Genomic DNA, 19,952 nt, shown 5'->3' with positions numbered 1-19,952 from the left:
TCTAAAACATTTGCTTGTAAACTATCTTCCTGCTAAAGACACTGACCTGTTGACTGACACGTAAGCGCACACATACACACGCACACTTTTCAGTGCCTGTGGCTGTGCTGCTTTTGGAGAAAGACCAGAAACAACAGAAAAGCTCTGACATGGTTGTTTGCACCTTTGGCTGCTGATTACCGCACAGATAGTTCCAGGAAGAATAACATGGCTTATCACAAGTTTCTCAAAGTGATCACTCCACTCTGCAAATACAATCTCTTTATTAAAAAAATAAGAGATCTCCAGATTAAGGCGCTCTGGAGTTTCTATGGTGTTGCGTTTTAGCAGATTAACCATTTAAATCTATCAGTTGTAGAAAAGTATTCTTTTAGTTGTGATACTGACGATTCCTTGATTTAGAGCATTTCATGTATGCAGAAAGTTACATGTGACAACATTAAAACAAAAAACAGTATAACATTTACATTTCTTATTTGTTTTCACCTTTTTTTTTCACACGCAATCGTGAATCAAGGGCTTAAATGTGCATTTTGGCAGCATGTGACCCAGTCTGTTTAATGTCAGATACAGATGTGCCGTGGCGCTTTCCAGGGAAAGAAAAAAGACAGGCAGTATGTCTAAGAGCAGCATACCTCCTGTTTTCCTGGACTTTTATTGAATGATGAAAAGTGAAGAACAAACCTGGATTTCATAAAATGTCTCTCCCTGATAATGAACTGCTGGATGTCTTTCTGACGCCTTGTCTGCATGAACCACTTCCATCCCCTCCCCCATAATAATTCTTTTTAGGTAAGTGCAGAAGAAGCCAGAGTTTTGATAAGCCACGCAGGCATCACCTCCTTCTTGGTTGGAGCCCTAGTCTTCCCTTATCAGGCAGTCATCTGGCAAAGGGAACTATCTGGGGAAGGACTGCTGGAGCCAAACAGACAAATAGCCGCCCAGAGAAGAATGGCTGCTTGCTATTGCAGTAGCTGACGTGGACCTACGTGTGCATCCCACACAGAAGCCCGTGCTGCTGGAGGCCCTAGAGATGCTTGTCTAACAGCCTGCAAGTGAACCTCGACATCGACTCTGAGAGTGGAGAAGTGAGCAGTATTTTGTTCCAGTAATCAGTGTTAAATGGGATGGAAATGTACACAAACTGACAAGTACATATGGGGATAGGCAGACTGATACACAGATGCAGACACACACCACAAGGAAACATTTAAAGTGAGGTCATACAGTGCAAACCTCTTTCATTATGATATAACAATCGGAGATGAGAAGAAATTGGGCATTTTTGTGGGTTTCACAGATTGTCCTCTGATGTGACAAAAGACCGCATAACATGACAAATGCAGGGTTCATAAGGAGCAATGTTAGTTTATATTAGGTATGGATATGTTTATTGGGCATGACTCCATTTTTACTGGCTCTGCAGCCACTCTTTCTACGATAGTTTTGTCTTTTCATTGCAAATTAATTGCAGACTAGAGCATACCACAGGCGAAAGAGTAATGGAAACACTCATTAGGATGGATCTTGACAGCAAAACTTTCCAAGTCTGGGTAGTGGTGGTGAGCAGATAAATGGAAAACTCACGTTGTGAATCCAAACGTCAGCCGAGTCTCACTCTCTCTCTCCCAAGTACGTGCCCTAGATGAAGTCATCATTACTGCCCCGTGCCAATACCAGTGCCCCAAAACTGTTCTCTCAGCAGTGTCCACAGTGTACGAGTGGCATTTCATGCCAGATATGTCCAGCATGTGGATGAGAGAAGCTATTTATCAGGTCTAGAGAGGGAAACATTCCTTCATTCCTCCATCCATTTTCTCCCAGATCTCTTGATTACATAATAAGGATGCAGACTCAACATACTTATACGCCATCTGCAAGAATCATTAGAGCTACGTGAAAAGAAAAATTACGTGCAGTTCAAAGTATGGAAATTAAACAAAATGGGCCAAACTGGGAATCTGTGATGTGGCAATAGAGCAATATTATGCCTCCTGGCGCTGGTTTACATAGAAACTAATTGGTGCTGATTAAATGTGAAAATATTTATCTGGAAATAAAATAATACATTTCTTTCATATAGATGGTTATGCTTCTGGCGAGAAGTTAAGTTGCATTAACAGTACTGTACTCTGGTTGTTTGCCGTTGCCTGACATCTAGTGGGCATTGTGAAAAATCATGATGACAATAGTGTTTTCCACATGTGCAGCTCAACCTCACTTTACCACAGAATGAGCATGGTGAATGAATCTGCGATGGGATCAGCGTTTAAAAATAAGGTTGGGTTCCTCCTGGTTTTGCAATAGAAAAAATAACAAAGTGGCAGTGATTCTGACATTGGGCCCCACCTCGAGACACTTTAAGCCTTGCCTGGTCAGGCTTTATGGAGACTTGAGCTCTCGCTTTTTCAAAAATGACTACAGTACTCTGTACTGGTTTTAAATATTGAAAGGATTATGGATACAGATTGAAGATGATTACTGCTGCTGTTCTAAGAAAATTTAGTACAAAGGAATTCATGTTCAGGTGAGGGCCACAGTGCTTCTACAACAGTGGCTCTCAAGCTGATACGGCATAAAGGCATGAGGCATGGATGACCATAAAAAAAAAAAAAAAAAAAAAAAAAAAAATATATATATATATATATATATATATATATATATATATATATATTTATTTTTTTTTTATTTTATTTTTTTTAAGTGAAATAACATTAACCCTTACATACTGTTCTTATTGTATGCCTTCACAATATGTTTTTTTTTTTTTTTTTACCCAGGTCTAAGAATTCCCTCATAATAATTGTCTATAACTAATTTCAAACTGCAGGTCTGTTTAGAATGCATTACTAGCCTGTCTGACATCAATAAATGGAGTATTAATCCTTAATTAATGTTTCCAAGAGCAGGGAGAGTTTATTTACTTTAAGGTTTTACAAGAATTGTTTTTTGTCAGAAAACATCATCATGTCCTGTTTTATCTAAGACCTAAAAATACAACAGCTATAAAGATTACATGATGAGATGCAAAATCTATCTGTGTGCCAGTTGAGAACCTCAAATAACATGCATGTTTTGGACTGTGGGACGAAGCCAGAATATCTACCCAGATATGCAAAATACACACAGGCAGGATGTGAAACTGTAATGCTTTTCCTGGGAAGCAACAGTGCTGACCATCCCACTTTTGTTCTGCCCTATTTCAAGTCCTGTGTCTGTGTGGAAGCACCATCTTTCAAGGCACACTCTGACCTCTGTTTCATGGGTGGATCATATATGATCACTCTTGGCTTTTTACTAATTCACTATTCAAAGATTCCACCGTGATTCTTCAGAGACCAGCAGGTTCTTGTCTCTGAAGGAACCAATATGGCAAATGCTGTGGGAATGCATACAATTCTAATGACAGTGTCAAGATCAACCACTGTTCCATTAAAAATATGCACAGCCATAATATGTATAGTTTCACAATTTCACAAACATTCTTCTAAAATCACAATTTTCCTTGATTTGACCCACATTTGACATTTGTGTATCTAAAATTTAAGCAGGTACTGGTCAAGTTTGACTCAGAGCAGTCTTAAGGTGCAGAAATGTGCAGCTCCTGTACAACCTTATGAAATATATATATATATATATATATATATATATATATATATATATATATATATATATATATATATACACACACACACACACACACACACACTTACTTGTAAATAAATGTACTTGTGTGTTTATTCCACTATAACTTAATGTGGATTTCCCTTTTTTCTGTTGTGTAAGATTTGAACGCTTAAAGCACGTTTCCATGCATAGAAATAATAAAGACCGTTTTTTAAAGTTTTGAAAGACCTTTTTTCTGGAGGGTTGAAGTTTTTTTGTTTTGTCTCAATCTTATATATTGTGATTAGTGAAAAGTGAGAGACTGTTCAAAAGATACTATCTGTAGTTAGTTACCAGCTCTTCTGGTGAACATATTAAACTTAATAATTTATTGTTTATTGCTGTCAATGAAGATTCACTACAAAGAAATGCGAATCGCTGTACAAAACAAAAGAACAGCCAGAATTATTTGCCTTTGGGGTTTTCGGATATATTTCAAGGACGGACTGCCCGGTGCTGCACTATTTACTGTCCGACAAGACAAGTTGACGCCAAGCTAATACCTTAAATTAATTTTCCAGTGTTATTATTTTACATGGAGAGCGTGGAACATGAAGATACCAAAGCAAATGCTCCTTCAGTTATCGACCGATATTACACACGCTGGTACAGAGCCGGTAAATAACGTCCATGTGAACGTGTCTCATCTATACTTGCTAAGTAGCTAAGCTAAGTGAGCTAACGTTAGGTGAACTTAAGTGTTCAGGGGGAGATGGCGTTAACTTTTAGTTTTAGTCTGAATAGATGGGTTTTTTTTTATTTTGCTTTTAATGTCACGAACACCTTTTTTCATTTTTTGTTTTTAGACATGAAGGGAAAGCCATGCGAGGACCATTGCATCTTACAGCATTCAAACAGGTAACAGGAGGTTGACCAAGTGACCATGAGTCACACCAATTGCTATGATTCACTGTATGTTAATGGCCCTTTTGTATGTTTGATTTGGCTAAGATTTTACGCTGGATGCTCTTCCTGACGCATGAGAGAAGACAGGTGGTGAATTAGGGAGTGAGAATAGCCATGAAAAAGATGAAGAGTGGAAAGGAAGTTGGTCCAGAAGACATACCCGTGGAGGTATGGAATTGTCTTGGACTAAGATTTGTTTGGCACGATCTTGGAAAGTCAGAGAATACCTGAGGAATACAGAAGACGTGTATTGGTACAGATTTTCAAGAACAAGTGTGAGCTTTAGTTACTGCAGAGGGGTAAAGTTGATGAGCCATACCATGAAGATATGGGAAAGATTTATTGAAGCTATGTTAAGAAGAGAGGAAGTACGCTAAGAAAGAGCACTACAGTTACAAATATGCTTTGAGAGTGATGAAGGAGTACAGGGAAGGTCAGGAGTTGGATCAAGAAAAAGAATGTGATACAGTGCCAAGAGATGAAGTGCGGTACTACATGAGGAAATCAGGGGTAGGAGAGAAGTATGTGAGAGTGGTGCAGAACATGTATGAGGACCGGGAGACAACAGTGAGGTGTTTGGTAGGACTCGCAGATGAGTTCAAGGTAGCAGTGGCATGGCATGACATCACCACTCTGAGCCCCTTCCTTGTTTGCAGTGGTAATGGACAGGTTCACAGATGAGGTCAGCCAGGGGTCTCTGTGGACTATGATGTTTGCAGACAACATTGTGCTCTATAGGGCGCAGGTGAAAGAGAACCTGATAAGGTAGACATACGCATTGGTGAGAAGAGGGATGAAAGTCAGTTGACGCGAGACTTGATATGTGTGTGAATGAAAATGAAGACAGATGGAAAGATGAACATGCAAGGAGTAGAGGTAGTGACAGTAGAAGAGTATAAATACCTGGTGTCAAAAGCAACAGACAGCACAAAAAAGAGGTGAAGAAGAGAGTGCAAGCGGGGTGGAGATGAATGTCAGAGGTGATTTGTGGCAGAGTGATAGCAGCAAGAGTGAAAGGGAATATTTTTCTGATCGTAGTGAGACCTACTATGATGTATGGTTGGAGACGGTGGCTTTGACAAAAAGACAGGAAGCTCTGAGCTGGAGGTGTTAAGATTTTCATTGGGAGTGACCTGAATAGACAAGATTAGAAATGAGTTCATTGGAGGGACAGTTCAAGTTGAGTGGTTTGAAGAAACCCCTAAAGGGAACAGCTAAAAGAAGAACAGCAGCTTTAAAAGGCGCTTGATAGATTCTTAAAATGTTTTTCTTGGCAGAATATGTGTCATCACTTTAGCAGAGACTCACCCAATTCTACAAAACGGACGCACAATCAAAAGCATCAATTACCAGATCAGTAATGGCTGCAGTCGGCTGGAAAATAAAGTCTCTGGGAAGTCCAAGCGGGTAAGTTAATAAAGCTCTGGATTTTGGTCTGTGTGCTCGTACATTTATCCTAACATTCCTTTTTTGGCCTGTACGACAGGGGGGACAGTTCCTTACTGATTTTGCACCGTTATGCAGGATAACATGCACAGATGAAACGGAGTACACAATCTACAGGTAAAAGTCTGTCTTTGACTGTTAAAGTATATATTTATCTTCCACGTGCTCATACATCTTCATCACTGGCTGTTTTAGCTGCATTCGGGGTCGTCTTCTGGAAGTCAATGAGAACATTTTAGAAACTCCGAATCTCTTGCTGGAAAAGGTAAAACCTACAATTTTACCTTACACATGTAAATGTAAAGTACATTACATGTCATCTTTAACATGTCTCCATCTGCATACTATTACTGCGTACTGTACCTTTTTTTTTTTCCCTGTTAAACACCCTTACATGAGTAGTTGACATTAATTTAGCATACCTGATGGTGACACGGCTTCATATGCCTATGAGGAGATTAGATAACACTAGTAAAGGTTCATAAACACATGTAACAATGCTTGGTTTGTCAAATCTCTACAGCCATCCACCGAAGGATACATCGCCGTCATCCTGCCAAAGTTTGAAGAGAGCAAGAGCATCACAGAAAATCTTCTAAACAGAGACGAGTTTGAGAACATCGTCTCCAAACGCAGCTCTGCCCAGTCCCAACCATCTTGACAGTTCCCCACATTCCTGCCTTATTCAAGCCCGTTCTATTGTGGGAGAGTTTCTTTCCCTCATGCACTTAAAAGTTAGCAGAAGACTGAAAGGCTTTTGTTTATAATGAAGCACTGTGTATCTAGGTTATTCTATATTTTTCCTTTTTTTTTTCTTTTTTTTTTTAAAGTGTTTAACATTTTAAGGATCCAAGAAGCAGTCAGATTTCAAGTAATTTGTCTATGCTTGGATTTGCCAATTTGATAAATATAATAAGGAACTAGTAGAACACATGAACAGTGGCTTTTATTTTCTTGTTACATACTAATCATGAGTTTGAAGTATTTCTGTCGAATATAAAGAAAGACAAACAATAATTTAAGAAAAATATTGTTTATTTTTTTGTGTCACTTTTATTAACCTTTGAATCGTCAAAAGAAACGGTGGTCCAAAACTAGATACGATTTCGTCACATCTCTGGCGACACTACGTTACCCAGCAGTCTTAGCTGCTCTCACACTGTACAGTGATTCTCTAAAGCTTCCTGTGTGGTTATACATTTCATTCATTCTAACTCCCTCTCCTAGTACCAAAGTGATTACCTCGGGATACATATGCTTCAAGTACCAAGTAATATATACCATTTAATACATAATGGTCTGTTAGGCAGCTTCACAATGATAGTCTTCATAACAAGTACACTTCAAGGTTCCACTTTACACGTGTGCCAGTTCAAACTTGTTTCATTTCTTTGAGAGAAAGTATGCCATGTAGACTGGTTCGTATAATTCTCAGGACAATATAAACAGAGGTTCGATCAAGTCGAGAAACCCGGCTTAAATAAAAGTGTCTCCATTAACACTGGAGGACTATGTTTTATATTTTATAACAGTAAGAAGACGCAAGAACAATCGTATTTGGCATTTGTTTTTGTTTTTTTTTGTTTTTTTGCATTTTCCTACTAGCATGGCACATGGGGAATGTCGTACAATAATGGCTATTAGACATCCATTGCATGTTATGTAGTGTGGTCAGCTTGTAAAACCTAATGTAAATGAGGTGCTCAATATAATGCAAGTGATCGTGGTGTACTGCTGTGGCGCGCATTACAAAGAAAGTGTCACATTACAAGGCTGTGACCACAGGAGACTCAAACACGGGGGTTTGGTAATGATGGCGTCATGCATTGTGGATCTTAATTTTACTTTTTTTTTTACATAACTTGTGCAACACAATTACAGAACACCACAAAACACAGAGGCTTGTCACACAGAGGCACATAGTGAAGATAGATGTATGGCTGAGCTGAGCATCAAGTGGAGTTCTCTCCTGACTTTTAATTAGTTTATTAATTCAGAAGCAAGAAAAAATATTAAAAAAAAAAATCAGGTTTGTGACAGGCCTCACTTTTTTTGAAAACTTTTTTTTGTGTGTGTGTAGTAATAACTCCATCTTGTGGACTGGGGTGGAACTGGTGCTTCAGGTGAAACGCTACCTTGGATTAAATCAACCTCAGTGGGAAAGAGAGCATAGACTTGCTTTTCCTTTTTTTTTTCCTTGTGCAAACATCATCCAGGCAGGAAATGCAAATTCCGGTTGAGCCAAGTCAACCATCTTTACCAGACTAGTACTGAATGACGGATGGGGGTGGGGACTGGGGCTATTTCTAAGATCATATTTTCTCCAGAGAGGTGAGGTCAGCTATGTGCTGCTTTATCGGGAAGAGTGGACAAAGGAAGAGATTGCCTGGGATTATTTGCTCTCAAGGAGGTTGAGACCAGCCATGTGCTGCTCCAAAGATTTAACGCCAAATCCGTTGCTGTTCTTGGTGTTGAGAGCTCCTTCCTCTTTGACAGGTGTGGATGCGTCTTGCCTTTCTCTCCAATCCTGCGGGGAACTGAGGCTGTTCCTCTCTGACTTGTACTGAAAGTAAATGACACAGGAGAGTAAAAGTGAAAAAACAAACAAACGGCAAAATACAATGGCTCGTTTCTAACTGTTTATACACACAAAGCTGGCATAATCAATATTTTTATATGAAATATTGATTGCTTGTACTGGAGTCAGTTCTTTTTATGTTGCTGTGTTTATGTTATTAAAAAACCCCAAAAAAAACTACATCACCAAGCTTTTTTTTTTTCAGATATTAGTTATGGAAATCTATACCATCTCTGGATGCAACTTTAAAGCGTCTTGAGGCAACTGTTTTATAAATAAAACTGAATTTAATTGAACTCACTACCTAGCCGGTAACATAGCACTCCTTCACGCGCTGGTGTAGATGCGGTCACTTGTGGCTCTCGAAAATCATGATGTGTTGAACTTAAAGCCCAAAGAGTGGCTTCGAGTAAAAAGTTGCCAATGCCAGCTGCAGCTTTCTGCTTACAGTCTACGGTTTGATCTTGTGAATGTGCTTCAGTGGCAATCAGTCCAACAACTGACACCTTTTAGCTTCAACAAGGATTTCAGCTCAAAATCGCAGACACTTACCAACTCACTGGAGACTTTTTTGATAGACAGCAAAAAAAGGAGGCAAAGATATTGACCATCCCCTGCAAAACATAGCTAGAAATGAACACAGGCGCTGCTGTATATCTGCTGCGTGCTAAAAATAAAAGGTACATGTTTGCAAGTGTCAGCGTGCTGTGATGTTTGCATATGTATCTGGATAATAAGATCTCCAAGCTTTTTCTATACTTTCGTATATATGTTCAAGCTGCCTGTCAATAAAGTGTCCAGGTCAGTGGATGTCACCTTTCTATTGAGCTTGTTACAGCATGGCAGGAGGGAGAGGACCACACTCAGGATGCTCCTGGTTGCCTGAATGAATGAGTCCACCTGAAAGCACAGACGTAAAATAATACATCACTAAGGGTCCACGCATAGAGATTCACTGCAGCAGCAGCACTAAACTACACTGACCCTGTAATTTAACGTTTCCTCATCCATGTCCTACCAACCCCCGTAAGACAGGCTCTCTCTACCGTTCGAGATAAATGATACGGTCGATGTGAAGGTAAAGAGATATAGAGGCGGGAGCCAATACATATAAAAGAGGCACTAATTAATCAGCCTTGAGCATGCTACTCTTCATCGTGTCCTTTTGATTCCAAACCAGCGCCTTTATTACAAGGTGAGCAAAGGCAGCTCATCCCCGTCCAAGGTGCTCATTAATTCCTCATAGACATTCATTAACCCAGCATCCTGCGTTAGATGTTCGTATTACTCAAAGATAACTGAAAGATTATTCTGAAGCCAGTAATGAACACAATTAGTCATGCCCTATTGTGTGTTCAGCGCTTTAATGATACCCATTGGTTGTTGGGGTGATAGTTGTGATAGTGTCAGAGCTTCTTCGGTCCTTCAGTGGAAACACTCTTTATCTGCTTTGTTCGATCTCTGTGATATTACTTATTTAACGTCCACCAAACCGAACAGACTTCAGGCAAAAATAAGTAATTGGTTTTCTTTTTTTCCTAATAAAGAGTGCAGACACTAACAAGAAGAGAGATAAAAACACAGACAGGTGTAGTATGGTTACCTTCTGGAAGGTGGCAGCCTTGCCCTGTACAGGAGTCTTAGCCCCCATCTGCAGCTGTTGGCACAAAGCCAGCAGCTTCTCCATTTCTGTCATCACCACAGTCTTTTCCTCATCAACCAACTGGAACAGAGAGAGGTACACACAGAGGGAGGGTGGGATGTCTTTCAGAACAGAAGACACTGTTTTATAACGGCACTTCGCTGGGAGAGTTAATATGTGCAGACGTTGATAGATTTACTGAACGAGATTCACAGGGCTCGTGGTCAAATACAAATTAAGCATCGGGAAAAGGAGAAGTGGATTAAAGAAAAAGACGTTTTTTTAAAAAAAAAAAAGGGCTGCTTGATGTAATCCATCAGCAATAGCCATGATCTGCTGCTTAAGTCTGTTATCCATCCGAGTTAATCCCCAGATCGTAGTCTACACAGATACATGCCACCAATGACCCAAGACCTCAATCCCTTGTCATTCATGCCCAGCAACAACATATAAAACCTCTTAAACCTTAGTAAGAAAAAAAATGCTTAATCTCATCTGCATAATTAGAGCTACACAGATGTGCTTTGTGTGTTTGGTGCCAAAGAACTACAGGAGTGGAGGGTGAGACAGAGGGACTCCATTAGCACCAGTTTGTTTGATGTAATTAATCAGAAAGCATGAAGGAAGCTGAAGAGCCGGGCCTCCTGATTATGAATTGCTCCTGGGCGGTCGCAGTCAACCCACCTCCCCCTCCGCTCTCACCCCCCTCTGCCCATTCACATGTGCGCAAACACACGCAGCCTCGGACACACGGCGGTGACAAATGGCAGTCGTTAAAGGCTGTCAAAAGGAGCCATTTAATTAAACTTGGAGGACCTGAGGAAGAAGTTTGTTGAGAGCTAAAAGGAAGGAAAGCACCAAGGCTACTTTTGTTGAAACTGGAGTCTGAGAGGAGGACAAGAGGATGGTGAAAGTGTGTGACAGCCTTAATTTCCTGCTCTCGCTGTGTGATTTATAAGCCAGACCTGGCACCGTGGCATGCCACAACGTGTGATACGGGTGTGTATTAGTATCGGAGGGTGTGTGTGTGTGTGTGTGCGCACAGAGTTGGTTAGTATCTCCCCATTTTCAGGAGAAAATAAACAATTCTTTCATTATAGCTTTGCTATAACGATCTCCTTAGCTCTGTCTTACTACGCTGCAGCCAATCACATGCTACAAGACAAGCAAGAAAATACTGTGCATAAAGTGAACTTCTCTCCTGGTTCATACTCAACTGTATTCATTTTATTTCTACTTGGAAAAAAAACCCTTTTGTTCTTTATATTAGATTTCTTTATAAATGCCTACTGTAGAAAAAAAACATTATTTGGAATTGCATTATATGAATCGTTGTGCTTTGGTGTGTTCAAGATAGATTAATTGCATGGGAATATACCTGAGAGGAAAAAGTGCGGAGAGATGAGCACAGCTGGAGCCCCTCTTCAGAAAGAACCTTAAGAGTAGGTCAGAAAAGAGACAAAAATCAAACAACTTGCACACACACACAGAAGAAAAACTAAAGCTCTCTTAACTAAAAAGAAGCCTAGTCAGTAAATACTATGATTTTTCTTGGCTCTTCTTATCAGTGTGCCTTCCCGTCTCTTTCCCCTCTCGCTCCTCTTCCTCGCTTATCTCCCCTGCTCAACACAAATTGAATAAATCCTGTCTGACATTTCGGTCCCTGATTCTACAAATGACTGTACATTACTGGCAAAGATCCCAGTTCAATAGGAAACACTCGTACGCACAAACCTTGTTACACCATGTGCCAGAGATGGCCGGGAATCTGCCACGCTATATTCCCACTGCACTCATAAATCCCCGTAATGCCCGGTGAAATCTGCATTTCAGGGTCGTGAATGAAGGGATCCTTGCATTTACTAACCTATCGATCTGCGAGCTTCAGCGTGTATCAGGTGGAACGGGACGATAGATGCGTTCATTTACAACTTCAATAAAATAGAAGGAAAACAAACAGAGCAAGCTTAATGAAAAATACCTCAGCTTGATGAAAAAGATCTAGCGTTGTTTTCAACAGTCCCTCCCCTCTGTGGATCAATCATGCAGGAAATAATAAAGAGAAGCTCGGATTAGAAATATGCACAGGGGCAAACATCTTCCAAAGCAATCAACTCTGTTTAGAAAATATCTGTGAAAATACAGTACCGTGCAGAAGTCTTGAGACAAGCCACATTTCTTTAGAATTTGCTTCAAATGACTGAAATGTTCTTGTAAGTTTTTAAAGGTGGTCTTGAGCAATAGTTCCCCAGGCTTTCTGAAGGTCTCTAAAATTTGGTTTTTTGGACATTGGCTGCTTTTTCACTCATTTCCAGTCCAGTCCTTGTACCGGACCATTTTCAGTACAATGTTTTTGCTGTTTATTTGTTAATGGACGTTACACTTTATGAATCATTTAAGCATAAAAAGTCACCTAAATCAAGCGATGAACCAGTGTTGCATCTGCACATAACTGACAACTTAGCAAATTGTGTTTTTAGACACTTTGTTACTAGCAGCCTGTTGGAAAATTAAAAAAAAAAAAAAAAAAAGTTCCCATTTATAAGTCGAATCCAGAAAAAAAACCGTCAAAGATAACACAGTCTGACAGGCATGAAATAGCATTTTTGCACCAAGAGAAGAAATAGCACGGCTAAAAAAAAAATACTATCTACAGCAGATGAAAAGTAGCTCAAAGTCGTGTCTTTAAGAAATGGGAACAAAACACAACCCAAGACCTGAGATGCATCTGGACCTTGTTCTTGGTGGAAGTGTGTCTGTCAAGGCAATCCTTCAAGAAGGGAAAGTGGGATAAAAGACTGAGGTGTGCTAAATTACACAAGACCTCAATTGAAAAATGAGTGACAACGGGTCTTATAGTGTGGTAAATGGTAAATGGATTGGTTCTTATATAGTGCTTTTCTACTTTACTAGAGCACTCAAAGTACTTTATATAACATTCACCCATTCACCTCCATTCATATGGCACTTTTTTCTATGCCTAAGTACTTTCTAACTTTCACGCTGCAATGAATGCATTTGGAGAACAACCTGGGATTTAGCATCGTGCTCAAACTCCTGAGCTACAGCCACCCCAAGAGAGTGATGAATCAAAATTTGAATCTAATGGCTCGAATCACTGTCGATATGTACAGAGGAAGTCAGAAGAGAGCTACAACACTGAATGTCTACATTCATCTGTAAAAACACTGCTGTTGTTGGGTTTGGGGATCTTCTTAAAACACTAAGATCAATGATTAATGGTCTTTGATCAGTCACTTGGATAAATGACGAAACATTTCTCCCACTGAAAACGCTACGTCCAGATGAACAGAATCAACCTTTTGGGAGTTATGAACACAGTTCACGTTTTTGCAGTAGCATTTGGGAAGTGTCTGAGTGGCTTCAGTTTCATTTTTCAGCACGATAATGATCACAGACACATTTTCCTAGCAAAATATAAAGAGTGGTGGCTCAAGACTTTTGCTCTGTATGTCTCTTAAGAGATTAACGGGGATGATTAAGGGGATTGACAACACTGAGCTTTAAAATAATATAAAAAAAATTTGTGTGCATGTGTCAGTGCGATACTAGAAGGCTACCTGGTGAACAGGTACATGTTGTAGGCCATACTGGCGAGGCTCTGGCTCTGCCGGACAATTTCATGCTCCTGGTCCTCCCACTTTTCCACCTCTGTGTCTACATCTGACGACAGAAGACGAAGTTCCAGACCCAGCTTGGCCATACTTGTCTGCTCCTGGGCACGCAGAAGCGCAAAAGGAAAAAATAAATAAATAAAAAATTTAAAAACCACACAAATCTTTTTGATGAAGTGTAATTGATGTCTTTTTAAAAGTGTATATTAGCCAGCAGGGTACTTTTCACTTGTTTACACACTCGGAAAGCCTGTAATCAGCATAATCCTGCTTTCTGTGGCGGTACAGCGTGTGAAAAAGTGCTGCCCAACAAAATTGCAGCACATTACCATACAAACTCGATCAATTCTTCAAGAGAGTGACACAATGTTTCCTAGAGATGAATATACTGCTGCCAAAAGACGGTACAAGATGAGACGTGATGTATTGTGCTGAAAGCCCGAGGATTTGGTGGTGTGTGCGCTACCTCTGCATCCAACTTGACAGCCTTGGCAGTCTTCATGTTCGCCAAGTGCTTCTGTGGAGAAAAAGAGAGCGGTATTAATCAGAGGATTACAAACGTTTGTATCATTGAGACATTTATGAGGATGAATGGTGTGACACTCACCCCAGGTCTAGGAAGTGACAAATAAGGCCTTTTGTCTCCTAGGAAGAAAGAGTTATTGTTGTTATAAGGACAGCGTGTAAAAGTACTTGGATCTAACTTTCAAACAAATACGTGCACACAGACTTCTGCGCAGCACACGTGAATACACTCGAGTATCTACTTTCTGTCTCTGCGTGTGTGACCGAGTGTGCAAACAGCACAGCTGGTCAGAGCGGTTGTCCATGACTCGGACACTTCTGGTTATTGGCACAATAATAAATAGAGAAAGTGTAAAGAGGTGGAATGAATACAGGGATGTTCAATGGCATTGATGTTACTCCTTTGATAGAAAGCTTCCCACGGTCTGTGATGACTAATTTTGAAAAGATACATTCATACTGCCTGCCTTAAGTTTTATTAATACAGCTGAAAATTTCAAGAAGAAAATGATTCATCAAGGTTTCTCATAGAATTGGATCTTCTTTTCTTTCTTTCCTTTCTTTTTTTTGTCCCCCCCCCCAAAGTTAAGACACCACAGATGGCACATTGACCTCTACTCCCTTGCCCTTTATAACTCACCCATACTTGTACTCTCCTTTTACCACAACTCACCTGAATGGACACAGACAACCAATGAAGTGATTTCAACTGACCTCGCCTGCCTTCAAAGACGTCGTTGATCTCTCTCAGCAGCAGAGCCATGTCACAGAGCTGCGACTCCCAGGCCTCGCAGAACACCTCCAGGTTCTCCTTTGCAATTTTACTAGATGGGTGGAGAGCCAGCGTCTGGGCTGCTGAGATGATCTGAGCAGAAGAGTGAACAATTCTGATACATTCTACATTCATACATATGCTGCTGTTGATCTAAAATGTAAACCAAGTGCCTGTGAATGAAGCTCATAAATTGAGCTTGTATAACTGTTAAGTATTTAAGGACTTATCATCATAAAATGGGTTCAGGCAGCTAAGTACAGTTCAGCATGAGTCACGCTGAAGCGGTTTCACACATATGTAGCAATTTATATCTACACTTCTGGTCCTGACATCAAACTGACGTACGATGTTCGAAAAATTTGACAAATATGAAACATGACCACCAGCGCACTTATTCACCACCTCCCTTCCCCCAATGTCCATCCTCTACAGTGTAGTATTTAATAGCCAATTACCCTCTGGGCCACCCCCGCATTACTCTGGGTGCAGAGAGAGAGAGAGAGAGAGATATCACCACTACCACCATCATGCCGCACGGTTATTGATTGGCTGACCTTTGAACTTAGGAGCGGATTCATTACTGCGGAGTCATGTGGGGCCTGACATTAGCGCTGCAAGGCGGGAACATTCTACATTGCCGGATAATTACGGGCATGGATGGTTTCTAAGAGCAAACATAATTAGATCTGGGATGAGGGACTAAGTGGACAGCATGTTCTCAGCCAAGGACTGAAGATGTGGGAGGAAGACGGAGGAGATGGGAAGTTAAGCGTCTACTTTTCCTCCGTATTAAGAAGACTATTACCCATGTTTGATTTTTACACCTGAACCACAGAATGACCAGTTTGACTTAATAGACACACAATTAAAGTGCTGAATGGAACGACCCGTATCTGCAGTTTAATTAAGTCAACTTTTATTACTTACCAGACTCTTTACTCCCATCTACTGCTATTTACACATTCGGTCAAGGGCGTATATTAATAGTGCTGAATTTAATAAAGTAATTATTTATACGGATAATGTTTAGACAGATTGTGTTACCTGTGGACCAATGACATGGAAGGTCTCCTCAGCGTGTATGCAGGTGATCTCTAATGGCTCTGTGCCCGACACATGGCACAACAGCCGACACGTCTGGAGTGAAACAGATGGAAAATAAAGCTTCTGACATAAAGCATACATGAGGCAATCCCTAAAAAGAGCAGTATGTATACCCCCAGCACAAAAAGTCCACAGCTCTAAATTAAGAATGTGCAATTCTTTTTTTAAAATACTTGACATGTTTGTGTGAAGATTGTGACGATCCAGTTTTGCCCTCTCCCACAATGGTAAACAATCCTTCCAAAAAATTCCTGGCTGCAAATCTGAATCAGCTCCACTTCCATTTAATCACTTCTATTTGGACCAATCTCTTAAAATGAGGCCAACCTGGTGAAGTTTTCATGCAAATCTGTCCTTAATGTTTTTTGAGTAATTGGTAACAAACCTGTCAGATCACATGACCTTGTTGGCAGAGGAACATGCTAACGGCATGACACTCGGCAGCAAAAACGCAATCATTTGGCCAAATGATTAAAATTATAGACAAAAGTCTTGCATAAACTACCCTTTGTGCTCAAGCATTGTGGAATCTCACCTATTAGAAACAAAATCCCTTCCATTTTCACCAATAATCCACTCAAAGTCATCTTCTGAGCACCTCAATGATCAGTATTGTTTTTGATTTTTAACATTTTAAAACATTTTTTTTCTTTTAAGCACCTGTTTTTTTTAATGTGCTATTTTAATTTTTTTATTTTATGAGTATGTTTTCCTAAAAAGGCGCAGTGATTACTGTGACATCAGAAGGTAATGAACCAGATAAATGCAAACATTACTACTGATTTCCATCCACAGATTCAAGTAGCCGTCACCCTCCTACTAGTTCCTCTGCTCCCTGTGCCCCTGATCCCACCTACCTCCACCAGCTGCTCCTTCTGCTCAGTGAGCGTGCGCGAATACTCTGCCACTTCCTCCAGGTTTCCCTCGGCGCCTGCTGCTTTGAGAGCCCGCAGAGGCAGCTGCTCCCCATGAACTTTCAGCAAATCTGAGGCTCGGCCCACCGCAACCTTGTGGAGCTGACGTAGTCAACAAAGGTTAAATAAAAGAGCTTTTAAAAAAAGGCACAAATGAGAATGATCATTTGAAGAGAAACGGGGACAAAAAAACCAAACAAAAAAAAAGGTAAGAAGAGCAGAGGTGACACAGGCAGCAGCAGGTGGGCTGAGGTGCTGGGAAAATAAAAGCGAGGAAAGCAGCTACAGAGGCACCACCAGCAAGTCAGAGGCATTTCAGTTATGTCCGATTCTGTAACCGGGAACATCTTTTCACAGTCAGCAACAGACTGCTGCTCACCTCACGTCTGAGGTCGCTGACACTCTGGGACGTCTTCAGGATGGCCACCTCCATGTCCTTTGTGGCCTCTTTGGCGTGGACAGACTGCTGCTCCGATGACAGAAGAAGAGGAGAATAAAACATGAGACACCGTGTGCTTTTACATGCTCCATCCATTAGATAAACATGCAGCAGAAGACTAACACAAACACAAATTTACATGAGTAGAGTATGAGATATGACTGGAAAAAGAGAGGAATTGAGTGCATTAGCAGCACAGGTTTTGATATTTTAATTACATTTGTGGCTCATTATATCCTGGATATGAGGAGAGAAGAAGGCAGAGCGCATGATTTAGTGCAATATGAATAAAAAGATTCAAAGCAATTACATAATTGAAGTAATTCACTGCAATTTCTCCAAATTTCAGACAGAAATGCTGCTAAATGTGCTACAACAACACTGAAAAGCACAAATTAAAGATCCTAGAGTATTTGCACATCTTTCTCAGCAGTTTGAAAACATTGCAGTGTTCCAGTCCCCACACGACCTTCAGCTGCAAAGGCTTGATGAGGCAGTACTGTACAGTTTTGCAGCAGTAGCATCTCTGTGTACTCCGAGTACACTGGAAAAAAAAAAGTTTACAACTAGAAACTGCAACATAATGACTTGCGTTTCGCAAGTCCATCAATTCTGAAGGCCAAGGAGCCACCGCTGAATGAGGAGGAACACAACATTTTCTTTCACAGCTCAATGAGCCTCGGTAAAAACAGTGATTCAGGTGGGTTATTATGCTATGTTGTTCCAGGAGAGATGTGTGAAAAGAAACTGAGGAGGCAAGGTGAATGAGTAAGTGAGTTTGTAGGAGGAGGGGGGCCTAATGTTAATGTGTGTGGGTCTGCCTGTATGAGTTTCTGTCTGCGGAGCTGTGTTTAAACAGCCACACTGCATGCTGCGCAGAGATAAACACAAGATTGTTTCCACTTGAGAATACATTTATCAAAGCCTGACTATTATGTTCTTTAACAATTTCTTAATATTTTAATTTTTCAAATCTATTACATTTTGACTTCAGAATTTATCTGAGGTCACTGTGGTGGTTTAAATGTGCTTGTTTTGTCTGACTAATAGACTAAAAACAAATGCAGTGAATGTTCATACAGTACTGGCTCCAAGGAGCCAGACTGCTTTTGTAAAATGGTATTAAGCAATAGTTCTTCAAGCTTTCTGAAGTTTTTCTTTTGACATGGGCTGTTTAAAACTCATTTTCCGTCCAGTCCTTGTGCCTGACCATTTTTTTGTTTGTTAAGTCAAGAGGCCTATCAATCATTCAAACATAAAAAGGGATCAAACTACGCTTAGCAGACAACTTAGCAAAGAATCAAAGTTAAAATGCATCATCAGACACAGTTAGTAAAAGCCAGTCACCAAAACACATCATTTGTTCCCCAAAAAAATATTTCTGGACCAACCTAAAGAGCTATTAACGGAAAACTCTGCATCTCTCATAATTGTGTGCAGTGTCTCTTTCAAAAAAATGAGGAAATTGTGTGGAGGATTGGAGAAGTGTCGGGTTTTAAAAATAAAAATTAGATGAACAGTGTCTGCAGGTCAAGCAATAGGAAAAAAAACCCAACCGACACAGAACCTGTTAGTGGTAAGGTGATCTTTTCATCAGCACTGTTGGTCAAAGCCTTATCAGAATTGGTCTGAGGTTTGCCAAATTACACAAGAACTTAACTGAAAATCAGTAGCAACTGGTCTGAAGTTGGGAGAAAGGTGCAACAGTAATAGCCTACAACCATCTGCAAAACATGGTGGAGGCTCCGTCTGTCTACAATCTGATTTGATCCACCATGTAATAGCATCTGGAAAACATCATCGGTGCAGTAAAAGCATACTTAGATAGGAAAACACAGAAAGCAGCACTATCAGTCATGGATTCACCTCTCCAGAGTCTGTACCGCAACATTTTTTAAGCATCTTGGGATGTGATCATGATGACAGAGAACAGAACTAATGGCAGCCAACATCCAAAGAAGGGCTTTGAATGTTCCTCAAGTAGCCTCGACGTCTATTCCCGAAGACTATTTCAACAAATTACAAGAAAGCTGCCTAAGAGAGTTCAGAACAAAAGTCGTCATGCCAAATATTGATATTCAGGCTTATTAGAATTGTTCTCGCCTTATATTCTGCATTTCCATATATGTTTGCAGATGTTTTTTTAATTACTGCACCCATTTCCTATTTTCGTAGCAAAATATAAAGAAATTAGGGCTGCTCAAGTCTTCTGTACAGTCCTGTATATGATAAACAGCAGTCTTAAAAGGATCAGAATAAATACATATTGTATTTTCTTTGCAATAACTCAACATCAGCATCTATAGCTCCTACTCTTTGCAT

The 19,952-nt window shown here is 40.2% G+C and overlaps 2 protein-coding genes across 4 annotated transcripts in view; one reads left to right on the top strand and one right to left on the bottom strand.

The window, feature by feature from the left end:
- Positions 1-4,097: 4,097 nt before the first annotated feature.
- On the top strand, positions 4,098-8,900 carry abitram (actin binding transcription modulator). The gene is made up of 6 exons (XM_086279086.1): positions 4,098-4,283; positions 4,473-4,524; positions 5,850-5,979; positions 6,059-6,135; positions 6,214-6,283; positions 6,542-8,900. Exons 1-6 carry the CDS (start codon positions 4,202-4,204, stop codon positions 6,677-6,679), a joined length of 549 nt encoding a protein of 182 aa, XP_086135212.1. The 5' UTR covers positions 4,098-4,201; the 3' UTR covers positions 6,680-8,900.
- The window catches only part of ctnnal1 (catenin (cadherin-associated protein), alpha-like 1), a 54,455-nt gene continuing 41,538 nt past the window's right edge, over positions 7,036-19,952 (bottom strand). For 2 of the 3 annotated variants that reach the window (XM_086279083.1, XM_086279084.1), the window contains exons 8-19: positions 17,571-17,657; positions 17,135-17,293; positions 16,218-16,310; positions 15,113-15,263; positions 14,481-14,518; positions 14,340-14,390; positions 13,820-13,974; positions 12,220-12,268; positions 11,617-11,673; positions 10,200-10,319; positions 9,413-9,496; positions 7,036-8,581 (exon numbers count right to left, since the gene is read on the bottom strand). In XM_086279083.1, coding sequence (XP_086135209.1) covers positions 8,411-8,581; positions 9,413-9,496; positions 10,200-10,319; positions 11,617-11,673; positions 12,220-12,268; positions 13,820-13,974; positions 14,340-14,390; positions 14,481-14,518; positions 15,113-15,263; positions 16,218-16,310; positions 17,135-17,293; positions 17,571-17,657 — 1,215 coding nt within the window. In that variant the 3' untranslated portion in view covers positions 7,036-8,410. Of the gene's footprint in view, positions 8,582-9,148; positions 9,211-9,412; positions 9,497-10,199; positions 10,320-11,616; positions 11,674-12,219; positions 12,269-13,819; positions 13,975-14,339; positions 14,391-14,480; positions 14,519-15,112; positions 15,264-16,217; positions 16,311-17,134; positions 17,294-17,570; positions 17,658-19,952 lie in introns of all 3 variants that reach the window. The other variant, XM_086279085.1, reaches the window with a different exon arrangement.

The sequence above is a fragment of the Aulonocara sp. 'chitande type north' Nkhata Bay genome, linkage group LG22, assembly GCF_057382095.1.
Source record: "Aulonocara sp. 'chitande type north' Nkhata Bay isolate Kocher_YH1m ecotype deep benthic linkage group LG22, A_spYH_male_GT1.1, whole genome shotgun sequence".
Classification (NCBI taxonomy): domain Eukaryota; kingdom Metazoa; phylum Chordata; class Actinopteri; order Cichliformes; family Cichlidae; genus Aulonocara; species Aulonocara sp. 'chitande type north' Nkhata Bay.
Note: the sequence above shows the minus strand (reverse complement) of the source record. Positions and strands in the feature narration are given on the sequence as shown.

Bases quoted from the DNA above. Each gene is read 5' to 3' on its own strand.
- abitram (XM_086279086.1), top strand. From the start codon at position 4,202: ATGGAGAGCGTGGAACATGAAGATACCAAAGCAAATGCTCCTTCAGTT. The intron at 4,525-5,849 runs GTAACAGGAGGT...TTTTCTTGGCAG, and splicing joins ATCTTACAGCATTCAAACAG to AATATGTGTCATCACTTTAG. The intron at 6,284-6,541 runs GTAAAACCTACA...AAATCTCTACAG, and splicing joins CGAATCTCTTGCTGGAAAAG to CCATCCACCGAAGGATACAT.